The 23,343-nt window shown below is 39.7% G+C and overlaps 1 protein-coding gene across 4 annotated transcripts in view; it reads left to right on the top strand.

Moving 5' to 3' along the window:
• LOC117138285 (G protein-coupled receptor kinase 1) overlaps nt 1–23,343 on the top strand; it is a 134,441-nt gene that overhangs the window by 23,771 nt on the left and 87,327 nt on the right. For 3 of the 4 annotated variants that reach the window (XM_033300259.1, XM_033300256.1, XM_033300257.1), the window contains one exon: nt 9,743–9,794. In XM_033300259.1, the coding sequence (XP_033156150.1) occupies nt 9,743–9,794 (52 nt within the window). Of the gene's footprint in view, nt 1–4,536; nt 4,916–9,742; nt 9,795–23,343 lie in introns of those variants that run through there. The other variant, XM_033300258.1, reaches the window with a different exon arrangement.

Here is a 23,343-nt window from a genome sequence, read left to right as displayed (position 1 = left end):
ATTAGAATCCTCCCCTATCATAGGATCAATTGTATAATTTACTATGAATAATAATGTAAATAGGTATTAGGTCAATTTATAAGTTCCCGTCCTGACTAGACTGGCTATTCTAGAATTAAATCCATATGGTTTTTAGTTAGTCACAACCCTTTAAAAGGTACTTGTATGAATTGTCAGCTGTCGGTGAGGGAAGCTCCTTTTGTAAGTGTGAAAAATTAATAAAAATTAATTTCGCGTGTTGCTCTGTGCAAAGTGGGTGCCGCGCGACCTTTTGCTTTTAACCAAAAGCAACGACGAGTTGATTTTTTGGAGCAGTGTGGCAAGTGGCCACAAGTGCCGCAAGTGGCGGAGCCGAGCGAGGCAGAGATACACTTTGCGAAGACACAGAAGAGTACGAGGTGGTCAGAAGATACTGTGGAGTCTTTGGTTGGCAAAAGTGGTTCTGGTAATAGTATTGGATCAAGCTCGCGATACACCTTCGGCCCTGCCAATAATATCCTCGGTCTCACTCGAGTCGGCGCGAAGATCGTTGTCATAGACAACAAGGGCCTGGTGTGGTCAGAAGAGACAGTGAAGTCTTTGGTCGGAAAAGGTGGTTCTGAGAATAGTTTCGGTTTGACCTTACGAACGATACAACTTGCGGCCCTGCCACCAAGAGATCAGCAAGTGAGAACGCTAGTTAATACGGGGGAGTGAGAACACGTAGTCAGCCATTAGAAAAGCGAGAGTTTTGGCGATTTGTTTGGAGTGGGTGTCGCAAAAAGATTTTTATTATATCGATAGAAAATAAAAAGACGAATAAACCTATCAAAAAATATGAAAACATTTTTCAAAAGTGTGAGCGTTGCGGCTTTGGGCCTTAGAGTGGGCGTGGCTAAAAGTTAGTTGGCATATGAATTTTTAAAACTAATAAAAATATAGAAAAAAATTCAAGGCGTTACAGTGAGCTTGGCAACATTGGTCAACAAGCTTGCGCTCCGTATATGTCTTTAAAATCAAGGGCGTCGCCATGGTAGTGCAGTGGGGAGGGGGGCAGCTGCCCCGCCCCTCCTGGACCTAAAAGGAATGTTCAAGAAATTTCATAATTTGCTGCTTATCACGTAACTTAACTTCCCGTCGTTTATTTACACTATGTACTGTTCTTATTCTCTTAGTCAATCTGCCTCCACTTCTATCGATCTGCTTCCCATACATAAGATGTTTGCTAGGTGCTCCCACTAATAGTTTCCAGTGTTGGAAGATGAATTCTACTATCTGCACACACACCCCCCTTATGGCTGATGGGCTGGCGACGCCCTTGTTTAGAACATATATGTTTAACCTTCTATCTTTTATAGTTCCTGGCCATATCAACTTCCCTATTGAAGCTGATTTGTTAGCAGATAGTATTCAAGAAATTCAAGAAATTAAAAAACTGTTGGAGAAAAACGAACAAAAGTTATTCAAATTGAGAAACGGAAAAACAGATTATTATTTTAAGTTCGCACAGACATAGAACAGGCAGAATGAAGCGTATCCGACTATATAAATTCTTGATCAGGATCAATAACCGAGTCGATATAGCTATGTGTGTCTGTCCGTATGAACTTTGAGCTCTCAGGAACTATACAAGCTATAAGGTTGAGATTCAGTAGAGATTCAGCGTACAGCTTGTAGAGAAAAAAAAATCCAAAAACGCAGCGCATGTTTGTTGACCCATGTCGCCACGCCCACAAACCACACAAAACTTTTGATAAATGTGTTATTTTAATATCTTTTCACATTTTTATTAGTCTTACAAAATTTCTATCGATTTGCCAAGAACAAATTTATGCCAACCCACTCGAACGCCCTAAAACCGCCTAAAACTGACTTGACCTTATTAGTCTGGTAAAATGCTATCGATTTGCTACGCCCGCTATAACGCCCTAAAGCCGCCGAAATCTACCACGCCAACATTTTTTAAAAAGTGTTGAATATTTTTTCATAATTTTATTAGTAGCTCAAATTTCTATCTATTTGCCAAATTTTATTTTTCCACGCCCTATAGTAGCCAAACCGGTCACGCCCGCACTTTTCTCATTTTATTCCCCAATATTTATCGATATCGGTCATTCGCCGTCACACTAGCTGAGTAACGGGGATCTGATTGTCGGGGAACTCGACTATAGCATTCTCTCTTGCTTTATTTAACACTTGACTAATTGTTTGACAGGCTTTTCTACATTTCTACAATTGCATTTAATCTTATTTATTTGACAGTTTAAGGCTTGGTTATCTCTTTGCTCACATGTCTCTATTCCAACACTGGTATGTCCCTCACCAATGTTGTCGGCGGTGATGGTCACTTTGGTACTCGATAGATATGGAAAAAAAAAAAGATAATATCAAACCATTTTTCAAAAGTGTGGGCGTGGGAGTTCTGGGCGGGTATTGGGCGTTAGAACATGAGTCAACAATATTGCGCTGCGTCAATGTCTCTGGAATATGTTTGCTTAATCTCTACCTCCTAGCTTTTATAGTTCCTGAGATCGAGACGTTCATACTGACAGACGGTCATGTTTAGATCGACTCGGCTATTGATCCTGATCAATAATATAAACACTTTGTATGTTCGGAAACGCTTCCTTCTACCTGTTTATACATTTCAACGAATCTAGTATACCAAAAGGTAGTAATAACTCTACGAGTAACGGGTATATTAATAAAATAAAAAAATAATTTCAAAAGTCTGGGCAATTTTTGATGTCATGTAAAATTCTATTGATGTTCAAAATAATTGTTTGCCACTTCCACTCTAACGTCCTAAAAACGCCCAGAACTGCCACGCTTTCACTTTTGAAAAATGTTGAACTTGAATTTATATAGCTATTGTGAGTAAAAATCTTAACATATGGGCGCTCTTACGCTGCGGGCACTGTCCGACGAAGTGTCCAAACGTCCCACAGGCATAGAAAAATCCGGCTCCCTCTTTGGTTTCCGAGAAAGCCCGCAAAAATATGCGAGCCTGGTTACGCAGCGCTTTTGCTGCAATTCATTTTATTATGTTTTCCATGAGCTTCTCCAGATTGATGTTGATGTCGTTGGCCGGCATCACCTTGTCCTCGAAATAAACATCAAATTTTCTCACGTGAACGCAATTCACGTCTTTGGAATAATAAAAAACTTTCACATATGAAAAATGTTGATCTTATTTTTGAATTACACTGCGCGTTACCAGGTTAGCGCCCGCTGAAAAAAAATTTTGATGTGTGATATTTGGAAAACGGTTTTGAGCGAGAGCTTTGGAAATTCTTTTCCCTTAAAAGTTTAACAATTCTATAAATAAAAAGTTTTTATAAACCTTCTTTGATTCCAAGGACTTCACACATTCGTATGGGAAGTGAATAATATATTTTTTTTTGGTGGTGACTCGCAGTATATATACGATTTTTTCTAAGTTCTACTGGTAATCCAGAACATGTTCTACCTTTAAGCTTTCACTGTCACTAGCTGACTAACAGCCATATAAAAAGCCACAGCCATAAAAATCCGCTAAAACGGGTAGGAAAAGATTTCTGCACTGCATTCCGAAAGGTAGCAAACCGTTTGAGCTAAGACACATCGATCATTACGGCCCAGTCGACTCAGGTAGATCCCAAAAACATATTTTTATTGTCATCGGAGGTTTTGCAATGTTCTTTCGTTTATATTTTACAAATATCAATAATACAGCAAGCCTAAATGCATCATTTCAGATAGGGGAAGTTGTTTTACATCCAAGAAGTTCGCTGATTTGTGTTCGAGTTTCATGTTAAGCATGTTGCAAGATTGCGACTGGATCACCCGAGGCGAACGAACAGGTTGAAAGGATCAATATAATTTTGGGTCCAATGATAGCGAAACTAGTAGGACCGGAGAAATAAATAAAGTTGAGCACGAATTAAATAATACACAACACCGCAGTATCAAGAAAACTCCAAGCAAAGTGATTTTAGTTTAAAGCAAAGGGGAAAAATACTAGACGAATTTAAAGAGAAGCTAAAAGAATAAGATAATAATAAAAAAGGTAAAAATTTGGGAAAAAGTAGAAGCGAAGCAGAAAAATCAAAAAAAGCTCAAGCGTATAACAATCAAAATACAATATGATTAGATCGCCAGAAAGCCATCTGAATACAAAATGAGAGACAAAATGGTAAAGTATTTCGATAGCACAGCATATCATCTAGAAAATTGATTTCAAAATGTAAAGGTCCATACGTGATTGCAAAAGTATTGAAAAACGACTCTCTTGTTAAGAGACGTACGTAACCCGTACCAAGGTGTCTAGAGAATTCAAAATATTAAACATTAGAAACGATCACACAATTAAGCACTAATAATAAAAAACAAATAAAGTATGTAAATATGTAGAAAAAAATACAAAAACATTATAGAAATCAGAACTCAGAAATCAGCGCATTTAGTGTGCATGTTACATAACAGGCGGCATTTATTTTGTAAGGAGACCACATTAGTTGCCATATTTTTTTGGATTCGGACAACTGTACAAAAACACAAAACTGGAGTCACTTACATATTGCTTTTGCCCGCCTTACTGTAAGAGTATCGGCTAAGCTTTGCTGAAGAACGTAGTGTAATCTTAAGAGATCTAATTTATAACCAGTTGCCGATATTTGGAGATTAGAAGCGTCGGTCATCGCCACGCACAAAAATACGAATTCGCTTCATTAAGTTCAGACCGCATAAATTATTTTATAATTTGTATACTTACACAAATAAATATTGTCTAAAACTTTAACCGAAATTGGCGCCTACGATATGAAAAGGAGACAACTAAATCTAAAACACACGATATTAAAAGGAGGAACACAAAAGCTGGAGCAGACCTAGTCAAGAGGAGAATACTATAAAAAATAATAAAAAACACTAGATAATGGAAAACATCACACAAATTGTAAGTACAACGCCCCTTGATTAATTATTAAAAAATAAAATAAATTGTTCATATACACATAAATTTTATTGAAGGTTATAAGTAACACATTGATGAGTGACAGTGATAAAGAGAAAGACGCTTTAATATCAAGATGGAATAGAATATTAAAAGGGACTAGACAATTAGAAACCGCAAGCGAAAAAACGCGAAATCAGAAAGCAAAACTAGTGAAATGGAGTTATCAGCAAATCAACTGAAAGCTTTAGTAGAAAATGCCGTTGTAGGGGCGCTTGCAAGTCAAAAATAAGTATTTGACAAAGAATTATGCGCTATTAAAGAGCGTATAGGAAATTTTTACAGTGAACACCAAAGAAGTTGAAACTTACACAGATTCTGAAATTATACCACGTGTAGTGTGTAATGAATCTGTAGAAATAGTAAAGTTATTATATTATCAAGCCCTTGGTATTATCCGAAACAATATTAAAAACTCAGCAAACAACGTGCTAGCTTCGTTCAGCACACCGTTGAATTTTAAGGCAATAATTAATCGCCTTGACTTTACATACGCTGACAAAAGGCACATCTACCTAATCGAGCAAGAGGCAAAAGAAGTCATTGAGTGATATCCTGTCTGCCAAAGAAGCCAAGGACTTACCAACAGCCTTTGCTCTAGCACAGGAGGTTGAGTCAAATCACGAGCGTTATCAACTCGCTCTGAACTACTCAAAACATGTTCAGGAAAAAGTTCCGAGGCTGAAAAAAAAAAACTAATAGGGATAGAAGCACTAATATGCAAGGCAAAAACCCATATTTCAGCAAACGCCAGTTTATGCCCAGTTTTGACTGACAAACAGGTCAAATACCAGTCCAGGCACCGACTCAGCTGTTTGATACTGACTTATCTATGCAAACCATTCGATCAAACCAACTTAGGCAAGCATCAACTTTGAACCAGTGTAACTTACCCCAACTTCAAAATTTTTGGCCAACTCGACAGCAACAATACCATAACCCAAGGCCTGTTCAGGCAAACTGACTATGAATATATAACAAAAAGACCAAATAGTCGCACTGCCAGGTTTAAAGGACCGAAACATCAAAGAGTGAACCATTTAGCACAAGAAGATCTAGAGGAGTCAGATGAAAGTGTTTACGAACAAGGGATGTTGTGGATATTGACGAATTATTACAATGAGCCATCTGAGTCAATCAGGTCACTCTTATCAAATCAGTTCAATGTTCAATTGGAAAATTCACCACCCTCAAATAGACAGGTGAGAAGGTTCCACAGCACATAGAAATAGCACGATGCCTAAAACTAGAAAAAGTCATAGTTGATACGGTAAATCTCATGATTCGAGCAACCGTGGAATACAACAAAACCGTAAATTCAGTCACTAATATGCCCCCAGAACTTGCAGGGAAATCTCAGAATAAATTGACAGAGCACAAGAAATACAATTAAGAAATAATAAATCAAGATGTGACAGAACTTTCCAGGACACTGTCTTTGTAAAGCAAAACAAACTACAAGTGTCTTAATAAAGAGGAGGGTGTTCGTTAAGATAATTTACGTTAGGATTATTATTTTCTTTGTTTAAGTCTGTCAATAATATTTTAGTAGTGTCAATTTTCAAAAAAGTTTATTTACCTAAACACTTATTAAATTTAGGCAACTACTGCAAACTTTCACTACAATATAGGGAATCAACAACTTCTTTGGTACAGCCTAAGAGTGAATCTTGAACGACCGTCTCTAAGGATTTCTAAAACTTTAAATTCACGCAACAGGAATCTTTTGACCCAAAAATTAAGCAGCAAAACAGCAATAGACATCACAATTATAAAGCATAGCTTACAGAACAATAACTCAGAATAAGTGTTATTAATGGCCTTCTTCGTCCTATTTTAAAATCATAATAAAACAACAATTTAATCAACGAGCGTTGGACATTATTATATATTATCACTATTATTAACTGCCAACGTACTTGCAGTTTATATTCTATAATAATTTAAGCAAAGCGTTAAAGAAAGCTCTTAAATCTTACTGGCATAGACGACATATCCGATTGCGGCAACCGGAGAGAACAAATGGACAATTCAATCACCAAAATACATTGAGCTCTCTGCCACCAACTACTCTATCCAACGTGCCCATTATGACGAAACTACAAGACCACCAACGCCAACGATAACGAAGCACCGATCACCAGGGTGAAAGGACTGAGGACATACTTCATCTTAGTAAGGGAGGAGTTAACTGGAGTCACTTACATATTGCTTATGCCATAAATAAATTCTATTATAATTTGTATACTCACACAAACAAATATTGTCTAAAACTTTAAACAAAATTTATATTAGTGCTCTGCGTTGAAAAATGGAACTTTACAATACGCACATTCCGAAAATGGTCACAAAAATTGTTCCTATTCCAAAACTCCGAGCAAAAGGACCTCAAAATTGAAAGAGTTTTGTTTTGCAAAACAATGAGCATGTGCAGCTTCAAAACTTTAAAACAAAAAATGTATAAAAAAAATAATTTTCTGAAGAATTTGGTCTAATTTCTAGTACTAATTGCTTGAACAACAGTTAACGTGCCTTTATTCGTAATTTGCGCATCGTTATCAATAACCCTTTTGTTTTCATCAATGTAATTTTTTCCTGTTAAACAATTTATTATACGTCTGTCCGTATGAACGTCGATATTTCAGGAACTATACAAGCTAGAAAGTTTAAATTCAGCATACAGATTCTAGAAACAGATTCTAGAAATACCCATGTTGCCACACCCACTCTAACGCCCACAAACCGCACCACATCTCTATATCTAACGATATTCCAGAAAAATTATGAAATTTCCCGTTCGCATTCACACTAGCTGGGTAACGGGTACCTGAATGTCGGGAAACTCGACTATAGAATTCTTTTAAATGTTTTAAATGAATGCTGAAGCTCATCGATCAGCTCCAACCTCATATATATGCTATGCTATATATTCCGTAACCAACGGAGTTACTTTTAATGTTCACTGCCTTTAATATTGCAGACACAATGTGTTGTTCAACAAAGCACTCAGCAGCAACAGCGAATTAATTAAAGTTAAAGTTGTAAACAGCTTTGTATGATTTGCACTCGGGTTCGGGGTCTGCATCGATGCGTATATGGAAAAGGGACGAAAGCGAGTGATATGAGCGAGATAATTGCAGAGCGAATAGAACGCTAAGCCAAATGTGCAAGCGCGAGAGTCCAAGGTTAAGAGGAGCTTAGCTAACGAAGAAGAAGCTGTAAAGTTTTACTGCGTCTCCACAATTGGCATGTTTACAAATAACAATTTCTGGTGGCTGCGAGACCCGGCACACTTGTTAGGCGGCGCTCGACATTGTAAGCTGAACAATTGAATTTGCTTCTGAGAAAATAAAAAATCGCAGTCAAAGCATAGGCAAAAATCAATTTACGCGCGAGTCCACGGACACCTCTCGCCAAACCGTCCGAGGGGCGTTGCCGTGTATCGCACGAATCGATTCGCGAGAAGATAGACGCAATATAGAAAGAGTATAGAAATGACAAAATAAATATAATAAATATAAATATTATTAAGATCTAATTATGAGTTTAAAAAAAGTTGGAATTGTTTTTTTAAAGAGCGGCAGAGAGTCGAGATTACAGATAATAGTATAAAGTCTATTTTAGTTAGAACGTGATCCGCTATAGGGGTCATGCAACTCGTTGTTAGGTCGACAATGATTTAAGATTAGGGAATCTGCTTGGAACAGAGAATAAAAACCAACTAGCCAATTCGGGACAATCAACATCACGACAAATAAGAACTCGGGGAACTCGACTGTAGCATATTGTCTTGATTAATTTTATGATTGAGACCTTTGAGCCAGACGCAGTCAAAGGCTTAACAAACATCGAATTTCGCGCAGCAATATTCACTATTCTCGAAGGCTGTACGAATTTCTGATGTTACTCTGTTAGATCGCTTTCCATGTTCCATGATTTTCGTTGAAGGCAAATTAATCGACTGGGATAGAAGGCATTTTTCGAACAGTTTGGAAAGGCATGATAATAAACTTAGTGGTCTGTAACATGAACGAATCCTGCGATCTTTCCCGGGTTTTGATATCATTATGAATAATGACTATCATTGCGAATAATAATGAGCGACTACTTATATGTAGAGCGAACAGCGGAACGCTAAGTCAAAGGTGTAGGTGCGAGAGTACTAGAGGGCTCTTTAGAGAGGGGAGCTTAGCTAACGCACATATTACTGCACGGTTGAGGTGCCGCACAGTTTAACTGTCTTCAAATTCTTTATCTAGAGGGATTGCTGGCGGCTACGTGACTTAAGACATATAATAAAATGAGAAACATATTTTATACGTGTGGGTGAGAGTCGGTTTGTCTGCGTTGCACTTGGGAGGAAGTTAAGGTACAAAGCTGACTAAACTCTAGACCTAACAAAAGGTAAAACCGTGGCCTATAACATAAAAGCGGGATAGTTATCGAGAATAAGAAGCAGAGTGGTCTAGGACTTCTTGCTTTAAATGTACTAAGCTAGCCGTACATATTTCGTACCGGGAGATTTCAGTTCTATAAAGAAACAATCGAAGAAATAGGACTGTAAAAAAGGAAAGCAACTCTTTCGCCATTTTTTATTATCGATACTGTCGAGCGGTCACAATATGTCTTAAGTCCGTGGGCATTATGTAAAATAAACGCTTTTAATTGCGAACTTCTTATGCATTTTGGGATAGAGTGAAATATTTCTAGCTCATAATATTTTTTTATTTATAAAATTATAATTAATCTATTTGTCATTCTATTTTCTAGCGATAAATTTACTAGGTTTTGCCAGTGGAAAAATTTAGAACTGAACATACAAGTAAGTATTTAAGACATAGCTTAATCCCTATTAATCCAAACTGTGCAGAGTGTATACTTCTCGTAGATTTTCGTCTTAATATGTACATTCTTTATCTGCAATAACACAAGAGTAAATCTAGTCTAGTCTATTATTCCACAATTTAGCTTCTGACTTTTACTTTATATAAAAAAACAAAATTATTCTATTGTTATTTAATTGATTATAATATAGGTGGTGATATACATAAAATCAACAGAAAAAAATGTCCATCTCTTGGAAATTGCTCAGAGCTTTGTACGGGACCCCCAGTTTACAGTGCTACAATACGGCCTCTATGGCTTCTCTATGTTAAAATCCATTCAAGCTTAGAGCTTCTCTGCGTATTTTTTCGGACCTATACAAGTCACACAATCAGTATCGTCATTTATGCTGTTGACACTGACATTTCACTCTGCTAGTATGAATGCGAAATTTCATTATTTTTCTGGGAAATCGAAAGATATTGGGGAATAAAATGAGAATAAATTAAAATTACCCTACTAATAAAATTATGAAGAAATATCAAAACATTTTGCAAATTTGTGGGCGTGGCAATTTTGGGAGGTTAAGGGCGTTAAAATGGGCGTGGAAAAATTTTTTTTTGCAGTTCGATAAAAAATTAAAGCGACTAATAACATTACGAAAACTTATTCAACAATTTTTCCAAAAATGTGGGCGTGCCAGTTTTGGGCGGCTTTAGGACGTTAGAGTGGGTGTGTCAACATATTTTTTGCAATTCGATAGAAATTTACATGACTAATTAAAATTTTTCAAAAGTTTGGGTGTGACAATTTTGGGCGATTTGTGGGCGTTAGAGTGGCCGTGGCATAATGGGTGAACAAACTCTTAACCTTCTAACTTTTATAGTTCCTGAGTTCTCGACGTTTATACGGACAGACGGACAAGTCCAGATTGGCTCGGCTATTGATAATGATCAAGAATATATATCGGAGGTAATATGGTCTGCGACGACGAGGGCGCGAACCAAGTTCGACATTTCGTCGGCCCGCCACGTCTAGTGGAAACACACAACATACCTCCAAATCACTCTCCTCGAGTGTTCCAACGAACACTGAACCGCGGTCCAACGGCCATGCACGGCGTCTAACCGGCGACTTTTCCTAACCTTCGGGGATTCTGGAAGTGTCGGATACAGAATTGCCTCATACCTGCGATGGCGCAAGTCCCTAGTCGGTATTTCAACGCCTACTCGACGACATGGCCGAAGAATAGCAGCACCGAAGGAAAGAAGTGCAGGAAGATGGATGGCCAACCCTACCAGCCTCCACACTTAGCTTGTACAGCGCCTTACGAGTACTTCACCATCAGCACGCATACCGTAAATTAATGCAGGGACCACTAGAGTCTTTAGAGGAGCTGGAACGCCTGGTCAGAGCCGTGCTCGGCGAATTACCTGCCATGACCTTCAACAGCATCCTAGTGCAGCGCTTTATCGACGGACTCCGAGAGACAGGATATCAGGTCCCTATCATCAGTAGCAACCCGCGATCATTCTCGGACGCCCTCGACATGGCGGGCCGCATTGAGGCCCAGTGCCGACGACGAACCGCTGCCACAGTTATGACCATTGATGTCGCCGGTCATCTCCTAGGCTCACCAAGGACAGGAACCCTTGGATCGCGAAGGAATAACTCGACAAACCCGAGATCCTCATTGAATTCTGCATCATCTGCTGGAAACTAATTCCCGTTAGCCTCGCGGGGCGGTTAACCCCCAAAGCCCTAGCGAGCAGCTGCTCGCACTCTCCGTTTCCTAACAGGGGTTCAGCAACAATTGTACTGCCACAGAGGCGGCCCCTCAGTGATACACACCACCTACCTGGGTGACTAAATCCGAGCGGAACATCTTTGACGCCCCTCCGCAGGACGGAGTGTTCCTCCAGATGGAGGCGCCTTTCAAAGAAAGCGCCCAACAAGCGCTCAGGAAACCGAGCTTGCAGCAACATGGTTCACCTGCACAGCATGTAGACCGGCGGGTTGCTTAAAGCTGATTCCGGAACCGCCTTCCGATGAAACCGAGTACTAACGGCGCCAGTCCCAACCCCAGAAGGTTCCATCCGTGACGCCTCCAACGCTGAACCAGAAAAAGGACTTCCGCCGAAACCGAACATACATCACATAACCTCCATATTAGGCAGGTTCTTCGCTGAACATAAGTCCGGAAATACGACATCAACCCTTTCAAAGGTGGAGACAATAGGAGACGCCGTGGGTGATGACGATAGCGGGAAGCAGCCAATGCCAGACACCTATAGTGCCGTTGGTTGCCAACACTTACGCATAGATATTCTTACAGAAACGCAACACACGACTCATCATCGACACTGGGGCCGCCGTTTCTTTTCTAAACGACCGGGACCTAAACAAGCAATTTGTTTCCACCGCTCGAGTCAACGCCAAATTTTTCATTGCCAGAAATCTGCCAGTGAAAACCTGTTTGGTATAGACATCTTTCTGTATTATAAGGCCACCGTTGATTTGAAAGAGCTTTAACTACGGCTGCCGTGGGGAAATCTGACGCTGTATGTCCCATCTACAGAGCAGCGTAATTTACTTTATTTAATTGCGCCCACTAGTATCATGCCATATAACGACATTCACTTAACGGTCCAATTCACGACCGAGGAGCTGCTACCTGTTGCTCTACTTAACCGTGGAGCTCAATCTCAGTTGTTTCCCAAGGTTTTACTCGGTAGTGCCTAGGTGGACACCTCAAACCATACCAGTGCCCTGCATCCCATGGACGGTTCCACATGGTTCAGTGTTGATTATAGACTTTTGAACGTCGTAACCGCAAAGCACTTACCCCATTCCAAGAACTGGCAACATCTTGACCACCATGCATGACGCCTGTTGGTACTTCACGATAGAGTGGCCACTGGCAACCCATCGCCATTGCTCGCACACTACATGAGCTAACAGAAGTTAAACGCTCCTTCGTGTGACCACAAACGTTTCACGATACCTTCGACACGCTAAAAGTCAATCTCACGTCGCCACTTGTTCTAACGTTCCCCACCCCGGAGGGCTTATTCATCCTTGACACAGACGCATCTAACCATGCAGGTACGGTGGTGAGTCAAAATCAACAAGTGCGAGTACTGGAATATTACAGAAAATTATTTAGTGCGTTCCAACGCAACTACTTTTTAACTCGGAGAAAGCTGCTAGCCGTGCTCCTATGAAATTTAATATAAAACAAATAAAGAAAAAATAATACTACAAACTAAAAAAAAATTAGAATTCATTACATATGCATCTTAAACTGGTATAAATGGTAATAATAGAAAATTAAAAATCAGTTAAATCTGTTTCAACAGTCGCCTCTAATATGTGTACTTTGAGCATCTTCATTTTGTCTCATCACTTTTTGAGCAAATTTTTGTTGAATAACATAAGTTTGACCACTACATAAGCTTTTAATCGAGTTCGGCGATCGGAAATGATTTGGCCTGCTTAATCACTACTACTTAATAAACTTTCGGAAAAAAAAATTAAAATTGAATTATTTAGAATAGTTGATGAACCTAAAACATCGATAGTGTTAAATGTAACGAACAACGTTGAGCTGGTGGTATTCCCTGCCGCGAAACCTGCACGCATTTCAATCCGATTCTACCTCGACAGCGAGTGTCGTGGTGATCTTCTGAGGTTGCAGCATATGGGTGCTCACTAATATCTATACAAATTAACATTTTATGCGCGCTCATACCACATTAGTGGTAGTTATGCAAAGGGATTGAAGGATTGATAGGGAGTTTCCCTCAGTGCACACCCCAAGATGTCAGTGGGGGTGATAATTGCCCACCCTGATATGGCCAACGCCATTTCAAATTTATTTTGCATTTGCCCCTTATTTTACAGTTGGTCTATGGAGTTAATTGTTGGGAATGGAGTTAAAAATTGGTGTTTCTATTCAAACATTATACATGTATTATATTTAATAAGTGTAGATAATAACAATAATTGTAACATAAACTTTAATAATATTCGCAATTTATTTTAAATTCTACACCTAGCTTACATAAAAGTTTTAATTTTTGTAATAATTGTGCACTTGTTTTTTTTTAGACTTTTTTTAGACTTTTTTATAGACTTTTTCAATTATGCTATTACAAGACTTTTATTGCTTATCTTTAATTTGAAACTGTTACCGATCTCTTCCCGATTCAGACTGATCTTCTAAATCTTAATCCTAATACACTCAACCTCGTCCAGAAGCTTTTATCTACAATTTTCTTGAACTTTCAAATATGTTTTGGATAAAAGCATTATACTGAAATTATTTCAAAGCATGTTGAAATTGAAATTTGCTGACTGGTGTTTACTTTAAGTTTGGTTATTTATCGGGTGGCTAAGTGCATGCGACAATAACAAGGACAAAAGAAATGCTGCTGAGATTGGAGTATGAAATTTGTGTATTTACTGGGGCTATATTTACTGGTTGGATAACTTGCAGAAACGTTGCATTGTGTACCGATACTTAAAACCCGCCAACATATTGCTCGATGAAAACGAACACATACGAATTCCTACCTGCATTGGTTGTGGTGGGGGAGGGATAACCTTAGAATTGTTATTTAAATTCCAATTATTATTTTGTCCAAATTTCCCGTTTGCCGGCCAATTATTATTCTGATTATTATTCAATCTATTTGTTATATTATAATTCTGTCTAAAATCTACTGGATTAAATCTTAAGTTGTTTCCTTTTTTTTTTTTTTTTTTTTACATTTTATTTATTGGAATTAAACAAGTTTACTTCCACCTATGTGGCAGCCTTACCAGGTTTTACATAAAATTCTACAGCATAGGCATACCAATATATACATTAGCTTACAAATTAAGCTACTCTAACGTTATTAAATTGTTTTGTTTTCCTTAAAAAAATAATTATTATAATCTCGATGGGAGATCATGTGGGTGGAATCTTTTCAGCCTTCTTTTTCTCGGGGGATGGATAAGCCTTCTCGCCAGGGTGTTGGGGTGTCAATACATCGCTTATCTTTGGAATATTAAGATCGCCGCATAGAACTTTCCGCATGGGTCCTCAATCCATCGCCTATCTTTGGAATATTAAGATCCCTTTCTATATCACTGGTTCTCATGTACCAGGGGGAGTTACATAGTGATCTAACGACCTTACTTTGAGCAACTCTTATTTTATTCAGATTGGTTCTGGTCGTAATTCCGTATACTTGCAACGCATACTTCAAAATTGGGGTCAGGATATATTTATACAGGCGAACTTTATTTGCCAATGAGAGTTTGTTTCTCGGCGATAAGAGCCCCTACATTTTTGCAGCCTTTGAAAGAACTGCTTGCTTGCTTCCTCTGGCCTGCTGAGATTGTACGCGTAGACAATTTGTCACCATCGACAACCACACTGAACTGTATGTTCGATAGAAAGCTTTTGATAAGAAGAAATAGCTGTGGCGTCAAAAGGGTTTTAAGCTTACTTACTTATGCCATACTCTATCAAAGGCTTGTTGTATATCCATGAATACAGCGGTTGTGTACATCTTGTCCTTCATTGCCTCCAAAGCAAAGTTTGTTTGTTTGTTCTTCTTCTCTTTGTAGCTTCTTCTCACTTTCTGGGTTTATGCGAACTTTATAACCTCTTCCTCTTGCCATTGTGGCGCTGGAACGCCCTAGGCTTTTAGATTTGCTCCAACGGAAATCCCCTTGCTGCCAACGGATCTGAGGCTGAGGTATTTCGAAGGTAGAGGGTGCATGTACACATCTTCTAACTGGCTGGAGCCAATCCTATAACTTCAGGTTCTGGTCAAAACCACTAGCGCACGTTTTCGGCAAACTGTCTTTAGCTGCTTAGGATGACGAGCGAGCGCTCAGGTCCAGATTCGGAAGAAGGAAGTATCCTATTTTCGATTCACCATATGATCGATCTTTACAGAAGGACTACGGGAAGTTTTTTAGCGTTAGTATCGCGGTAGTATCGGATACCGTCGTAAATCGTTGCTAGGTGGCACTAATCTACGAGATATCTGGCTACATTGTCCGTTACATAAATAAACACCAATGTTTCGGAAAATTACAAAAACCTCGTAGTTATCAAGCATTTAGTCATCAAGCTAACGGCCACAAAGTAAATATTTAAAAAATCAGTGTTTTACCTTCCTGGTTTGGACTGATTTGGACAAAATAGGAATTTTTAAATGGGCGTATGCTTTTTAAAAATCTGAGACAATGCGGAAAGCGAGCCTTGGGTAGAGTTAACAAAATGTGTATTAACCGCATGTATGCCGACACAAAGTCCAGCAAGAACCAGCTGCTCTAGTAGCTATTATTACCCCTTGTTACCAACGAAGTTGTTCTGTCATTACACCCGTGAAGAAATGGACCGACGTTGACGAATTGTTGCTCATCACGGAACCGGAAATTCTCAAAAAAAAAATAAAAAGGAGAATAGTCAGAATAGTCGCAAAATATCATAAGTGGAAATTGACACTATTTTATTTTAAGATATGTATTATTGTTATATTTCTTTATTATATTTATTTCAAATTCTTATATTAAGTAGTAATAAACCAGTTTTTAATGTGCTAGTATACAACAAAGATTGATTTGAATTGTGCAGTGTCATATCAAAGGCCGATAACCATCTTTATGACTACAATATCGAACGTGAATATATAACAGAACAGTGAAAAACACTTTTAATAACAATTAAATAAAAATAATTAATTAAAAACACATTACAAATTACGCTTTAGGACTCAAGATATTTCGACTTCTTGTATTCGCTAAAACCTTTATTCTGACCGTCGAATTGGCCGTTTCTGATGTATCAATCCAATCATGCTTAGCGCCCGGTTTTTAACTCTGAACTTTCATGGCCTTCGAGTTTTGATTTGAAACGCTGTTTCCAGGTGAACCCCGTGTAATGCAACTGGGATGATTGTGTGATGGTGACGTCGTGAAACCCATCCTTAGAAGGGATCTGTCCTCTCAATGACAATTTACAGTGTTGGGACTTCCTTCCATTTAAAGAAATATGTCATCTGTTTGACCACTTGCCGTACGAGTACTGAAATTCCTGGGCGAGTCTTGACGCTTCGATTCGACAGAAAGAGTTCGCGAGGAAGGTAGTGTCGTTAGCGTATGTTTCCAAAGGAGTGCCCGCTACAATATGACACGGCAGTTCTAAAGTGAACAAGTGAACATTCCCTTGAATGATCTTCCCTCACCACGATAACAAAGCTTCGATTAAGAAATTGGTCAGTCGGGAGTAGTGGTTTAAATTTATAAAGTATGCTATCACTCCCTGGTCAAGAGCTTTCTTAACAGCAAGGAAAACAGCAGTATTTCTTGTTTTCGATGGCATTCACGACAGTTTGGACAAATCGATCCGCTTCTCTGTGGTGACAAGATGGGGCCTAAAACCAAAATGGTGGGCATCCTACACGCTTCTTACTCCCAATATTCTTCTTAGAAATACTCTTTTGAATATTCTTGACTCTTTTTCTATTATCGTTATCACGGCACACTTCCATTGAAAGGGGAAGTGGTTAATACTTAGCATTGAGTTAAATAGAAAAACAAGAAGGTGATTCCCTTGTTGGAAAGAAGTTTATGTGACCAGATGAAAAGAAATAACTGCCTGTTGCCAGTTACGATAGTGCAAAACGGGAGCTTGGGGAAAGAAAGTTTGGAGACACAGAATCTAGGCGAAAGAGAATTCGAGTGAACAACGCGAAGGAAACTAGTAGCTAGATCACTACGTCGAGACGTTCGAGATTGATACACAGGTAGGTGAGGAACATTAAAACAAAGCATAGCTAGGCTTAGACGCCCTACTACACCGCAAATCGAGACCAGACCCTGGTGTTTGCCTGGAGCGTGCGATTATGTTTGAACAAGCAAGCCCAATCCTAACAAGAAACCGCGTGAGTGTGCAGAATTGTGGCAAAGAAACGGTCTACTGCGTCGGAGCTTGTGTAACGTAAACCAGCTACCGTTTTTCGTCCGTTTATCCAAGTAGCAGAGCAAGCTAAGATGGCTGGGTTGACTCAAAGCGTAGAAAAAAAACACGTTTGTATACGGTCGGTGAAATATTTGATTCCTTAATTGGAAAAGGCGTCATACGAACTTATCCAGAAAATATATCGGCAATGGCCGAGTTCCCGATCTTGGAAAATTATAAGCAATTTTGTTTCGTTTGCTGCTCCGCAAACTGATTTGTTTGCACAGTATGACGTATGCAAAGCGTGAGTGGTATGAGTCTTGGCACAAAAAACTGATGAACCGATTACGTTCGTGCATGCAAGGTACACTCAAATTCAAGTACCAAATACGAATGGAGGAGCTGACATAAAAATTACTTAATTTGTGCAAGAACAGAATTTTGACAATGACAATTTTGTCGGTTGATCATAGAGGACAAATCCGGCACGCCTAGTCTAGCAGCATAGATCACCAGACTCTTTAGACCTACGCTTTTTAACTGCCTGTAGAGTAATCGATTTGTTGGTCATTGAATACAAGCCATGATAAAAAATACCAACATCCTGGTTACAAGGAAATTTGTGTGTATCTTTTTTTTGTTCTTTTATATATAGATAGTATAAATCTATATTTTCTAACAATAAGTATATGTCGGCGCATACTTTTGTAATCTAGTGTATGTGCTAGAATATTTCACATGAATAGTAATTCCATCATTTTGGGAAATCAATGGGATTTCATCATATTGCATTATGTGCTAGAATATTCCACAAGAATAGTACTTTCATCATTTTGGGGAAATCATTGGTATTTCATCATATTGCATTATTGCATTCTGCGTTGCTATTGGTCGGCTGTATTTTTGTAGCTTTAGCATCACCCGTTTCAATCGCGGCGGCAGCGTGTGGTCGCTGTCGCCGAGTGTGGTTCGAAGGTTAGCACGGAGAAGAAGTGAGTGACACAAATTAATTGTGTGTAGACCTTCGGTGCCTTCGAAACTCGCTGCGTGAAATGGAAAGTGATAATTGTGCTCCGACATATACAAATCTTAATCTAGCTTAGTTAACTTTAAGTTAGTGTAAGTATTTGTGATTTATGCCTAAATAAGTTTATTTCTGGGTTGGGAGGTGCAGCCGGCTGTGACTGCATACTCGGATTTGTTTTCTTGCGAGGGGGTTTGGGTGGGTGGTCAGCTTTTCTAGGTATTTAATTTTCTCCTCAGTTTCTACTTCGATTACTAATTTGATTTTTAGGTCTCTGCGTATCTTCGTTCTGAAGGTACCACGGCGCTCCAGTAATAGTTCTCAGATTTGTTGACTGTGCTCACTGAATAATGTCTATGTTACTTCTGAATGCGTTGCACCACAGCTCGGAGACATAAGTCCAGTTAGGTTTTAAAACGGAGTTTTATAGTAGAGCTTTGAACTCCAGAGAGAGCGAGCATTTATAATGTATCGTCTTGGCTTCTATATGTTTGCGCCAAGTGAGCCGCCTGTCCAGATGAACACCCAGATATGTTGCCTCGTCGGCTTGTGGGATGCATATGTTATTCAGGACCAGTAATGAGTATGTTTGTTTGTTTAAGGTAAAGGTAACCTGCTTGCATTTTTGTATATTTATTGAGACTCTTCAGTCGGCAAGCCATCGTTCTACATATGTTAATTGTCGGAATAGGAGTGCCGTGGCTTTTGTTCGGCATTTGGAGCGTCTGAGTATCGCTGTATTATCAGCGAACGTAGAGGTTGTTGGATTGTAGTCTGTGCTTGTATTGCATCTTATTGCAAATACTCTGTTGTATAGGTACGACTTCAAAAGCTTATGTGTGTTTTGAAGCAACAGTTCGACGTCTAGAAAAATGACTGTGCAATATGCTCGATGCTCAGAAGCAGTACGAATTTCTGACGTGATTCGATTTGCCTGATTTTCCCAGAGGGTCTTCGTAGTGGCATAATTGAAGCTATTGGAGTCTTTCTGTGAGTTCTCCATAAAGGATGCTGGTGATGGTGGGAGAAAGTTGCTCGATACATGAACGTTGGATGTTTTCTTCTTCTTGTTTAAGAGCATTGGCAAGCCTGCGTGTGGCTATTTTAAGCATGTTGGTGTTCTATTGGACTGCCATTATCTTCGTTGGCGTCGTTTGTTTAATACTAGCCGTTCGATTTCTCGGTTAGTTCTGGTGTAGTTTGGTTTTGTATACGTCACTGGCTTGCTTGAAGCCTTTGCAGCCAAAACTAGAATATTTTCAAGAATGTCCGTTGACTTGTCTATATTCTCCTTAGTAGATGATGCCGGCGATAGTTCTATGTGTAAACAGAAATACTTTTTATATCTTGATCAGTTTGTTTTAAAAATTGATAAATCTGCTAGTGCTTCGGCGGTGAACATGTTGCGTTCGACTTTTTTAGTAATTGCAAAATCGATCTGGGATTTTTCTTGGGTCTGCTGGCCAGTATGTAGGCCTACTCGGGTAGGCCTACAAAGTCTGGCTAGTTTCAAGTCAACGCTGCGATGAATCTGTCACCTAGTGTTTTAAAGATTTCCATGAACTGATTCTCAGGGATTGGAAAGCGTGGTGGGCAGGGTAGAGAGTTGTGCGGCTCCTCCACGGTGATCCTCCGATGTAGCAAGGACTATAGATTTTATATTTGATGCACTTCTATTTTCTTTAGTGCCTGGATTCTCTGGTTCGAGTTCTATTTTAAATAGTGGCTGCGGAAATTTGTTTCTTTGTTTAAAATATTAATAACTGTTCTTGCAGAAAAGTTTCTGACCTTCAGAGCGTCAATTATTTCTGCAGGTGTCACTGTTGCTTCAATGCCCTTAAGTACTACAGGGTGCGGCAGCATAACTTCCTTTTTTAAAATGCGCGCCATTCAGTTAGTTGATGTCATGGCGGAGCGCCAGTGGTCCCGTTCATGGGGGCTCCTGCAAAGTTTTGTCCCGACACGGTTCCATCGCCGTGGCCCTTTGCCACATTTTAATTGGTAGGTGTAGTAGTTTTTACCATCTTAATTTAGGAAATACCTAAATACCTCACTATAGTGGTGGTCTGCTTCTGTTTGAATATGTAGTTTTGTTTCATGAATATTTCCTTTTTTAAGCGAGATAATGTGGAATTTGATGTCACCAACTAATGAAACGAGTTTATTTACGAGTGCGTTTAAACTCTATTTTCGTATAAATATAGGGCCTGGGACCTGGTCTTTTTTAGTTCCCCAACCGTTGTTTCGTTGCGTTGTTCGGTCGCAGAATCCGCCAAGATAGCATATCGGTTTGAATTGTTAACTGCAGAGTTTTCATTGCCTTTGTTTATTTCGGGTCGACTGATTTCGGGTTGATTACCCGCTTTATTGTTTTGCGGGCTGAGTTTTCTCTTGAGTCTGCACAGTCGGAATCGTCTTCTGCTTTTGTTGTGTTGTTTTTCTTTGCGTGTTGCCAATGGTCGGTGTTGCTGAAATACTAACAGCTCGCACAGCGATAATTAGTTGAGCCTCTGACGAAGTTTTTGTTGTGGTAGCAGTGACACTTGTTATTTCAGTATTACAGTTTCCCGGAATGTTCGTTTGGTGCTGAATGCAGAGAGGGGTAGGAGACGCGGTCTCTTCGCTCCACGACTTGTGTGTCGAAGCAGGCAGAGAGGGAGAGCAAGAACGCGGTCTATTGTTCGCAGAGAGCAAAAGTTTTTTTCGAGTTAGTTGAAGGTGATAGTGCTCGATCATCGATTTGCGGCGAGACGAAAACAAAGTATGCATTGTTGCGTTGTAAAGAGAGCCGGCACTCGTCTTGTTCACATTGCCGCCGAGTGCGTGAGTCGTTTTGATTCATTTTTCTAAGTCCTAATCTAACAATTGCCATAGCAATATGGAATAATTATTTATTTTAGTAAATTATTATTATTAAGTGGATTTCTATGTGTACTGCGACCCAGTAGGTTCTATTGTACTGCCCCTTCATGACTCAAAGATCTCCCTGAAGTCCAATGCACTGTATAAAAGCCAGAATTTTATTGGGGTTCAGGGCTGCAATTGTTTCCCGTGGGACTACATACATGCCCAGTATTCAGTTCCTCCTGATGGAAAGCGCCGTGCAGTCACATATAATATGTGCAGAGCTCTCCTCCTTCATGCAACAGAAGCGACAGAGTTCACTGTCTGCAATGCCAATCTTTTGCAAATGACTGCGAAGTCGGCAGAAGGCCCCGTAAGAAGGCCAGTTAAAATGCGCACGGTGTTTTTCCCGTGTGTCATTGAGGTCTTGAATCTTTTATGGTTGTATTCACGAAGGATAATCTTAGACTGCCTAAGTCCTGGTAGGTGTTCCCAGAAGGACAGACGTTTTTCTTCCTCTATTGACTTAAGTAAGCCCAGTACTCTGTGGTGACCAACACCACAGAATGGTTCGGGCCCAATTAGAGGGTTCTCTGCCCCTTTCCTGGCTAGGTTGTCCGCTAGCTCATTTCCCGGGATGTTGTTGTGTCCCGGGACCCACCTCATTGTGCGTTTGTTGACATCTCCTAGATTGTCTAGGGCTGTTCTCACTTCATTTACTAGCTTAGATGTTATCTTAGCTTTGCTGAGCTCCTTTATGGCTGCTTGACTATCAGACAGTATAGGAATGTCCTTGCCACGATAGTTCCTTTGCAGATTAAACTCCGCACAGCGTCCAAAAGCACAGACTTCAGCTTGGAAAATGCTGGTGTATCTGCCCATTGATTCGTGGTATTTTAACCTGGGGCCACTTACCTCGTCGGTGAAGGATCCGTCTGTATACCACTTTATTGTTTGTGGTTTCATAGGGTGTACGTTCCCCAGGGTTGTCCAACTGTTTTTATTACTGAGATGAGTGCTGAAGTTCTGAGCGAACCTGTGCTCAGCTGGCATCTCATCCCTTGGTTGCATCAGCAAAGGGATATCCCTTTTTAGGCTTTCAGCATCCTTTCTTGTAAGGTTGCAGTCAATTCCTGCTCCCTCAATTCTTATTAGGGTGACTTTCCGTTTCATTTCAATGACGATATGAAGCGGCGTTACCTCCATTAGTACTTCTAGGGCTGCTGTGGGACAGGTGCGCATTGCTCCTGTCATGCATATGCAGGCCATTCTTTGTAGCTTATGAAGTTTCACCTTAGTGGTGCTAAGGCGTGCTCTATCACCCCAGGCTATTACTCCATAGGTTATTATGGGTCTGACTACCATGAGGTACAGCCATCTTATTATGCGTGGTGAGGTTCCCCACGATTTTCCAGCAATTTTCCTACACGTGAAAAGTGCTCTGGTGCACTTATCAATTGTGTTATCGACATGAGTTTTGAAGCTAAGTTTGGAGTCGAGGGTTATCCCAAGATACTTGACTTCTTTGCTGGCCTCTATGCGACATTCTGACAGGGTTATTGCCTTCATTCTCTGTAGCTTGTACCTATTTGTGAAAGGAACAATAACAGTTTTGCTAGGATTTAGGCTCAGGACTACTTCCTTGCACCATTCGCTGGTCATGTTGAGGCCCAGTTGAATGATATCGCAGAGTGTTTCCTCATATTTACCTCTGGC

This window comes from Drosophila mauritiana, chromosome 2R (assembly GCF_004382145.1).
Source record: "Drosophila mauritiana strain mau12 chromosome 2R, ASM438214v1, whole genome shotgun sequence".
Taxonomy (NCBI): domain Eukaryota; kingdom Metazoa; phylum Arthropoda; class Insecta; order Diptera; family Drosophilidae; genus Drosophila; species Drosophila mauritiana.
The sequence above is the reverse complement of the archived record's forward strand: the minus strand, read 5'-3'. Positions and strand labels throughout refer to the sequence as shown.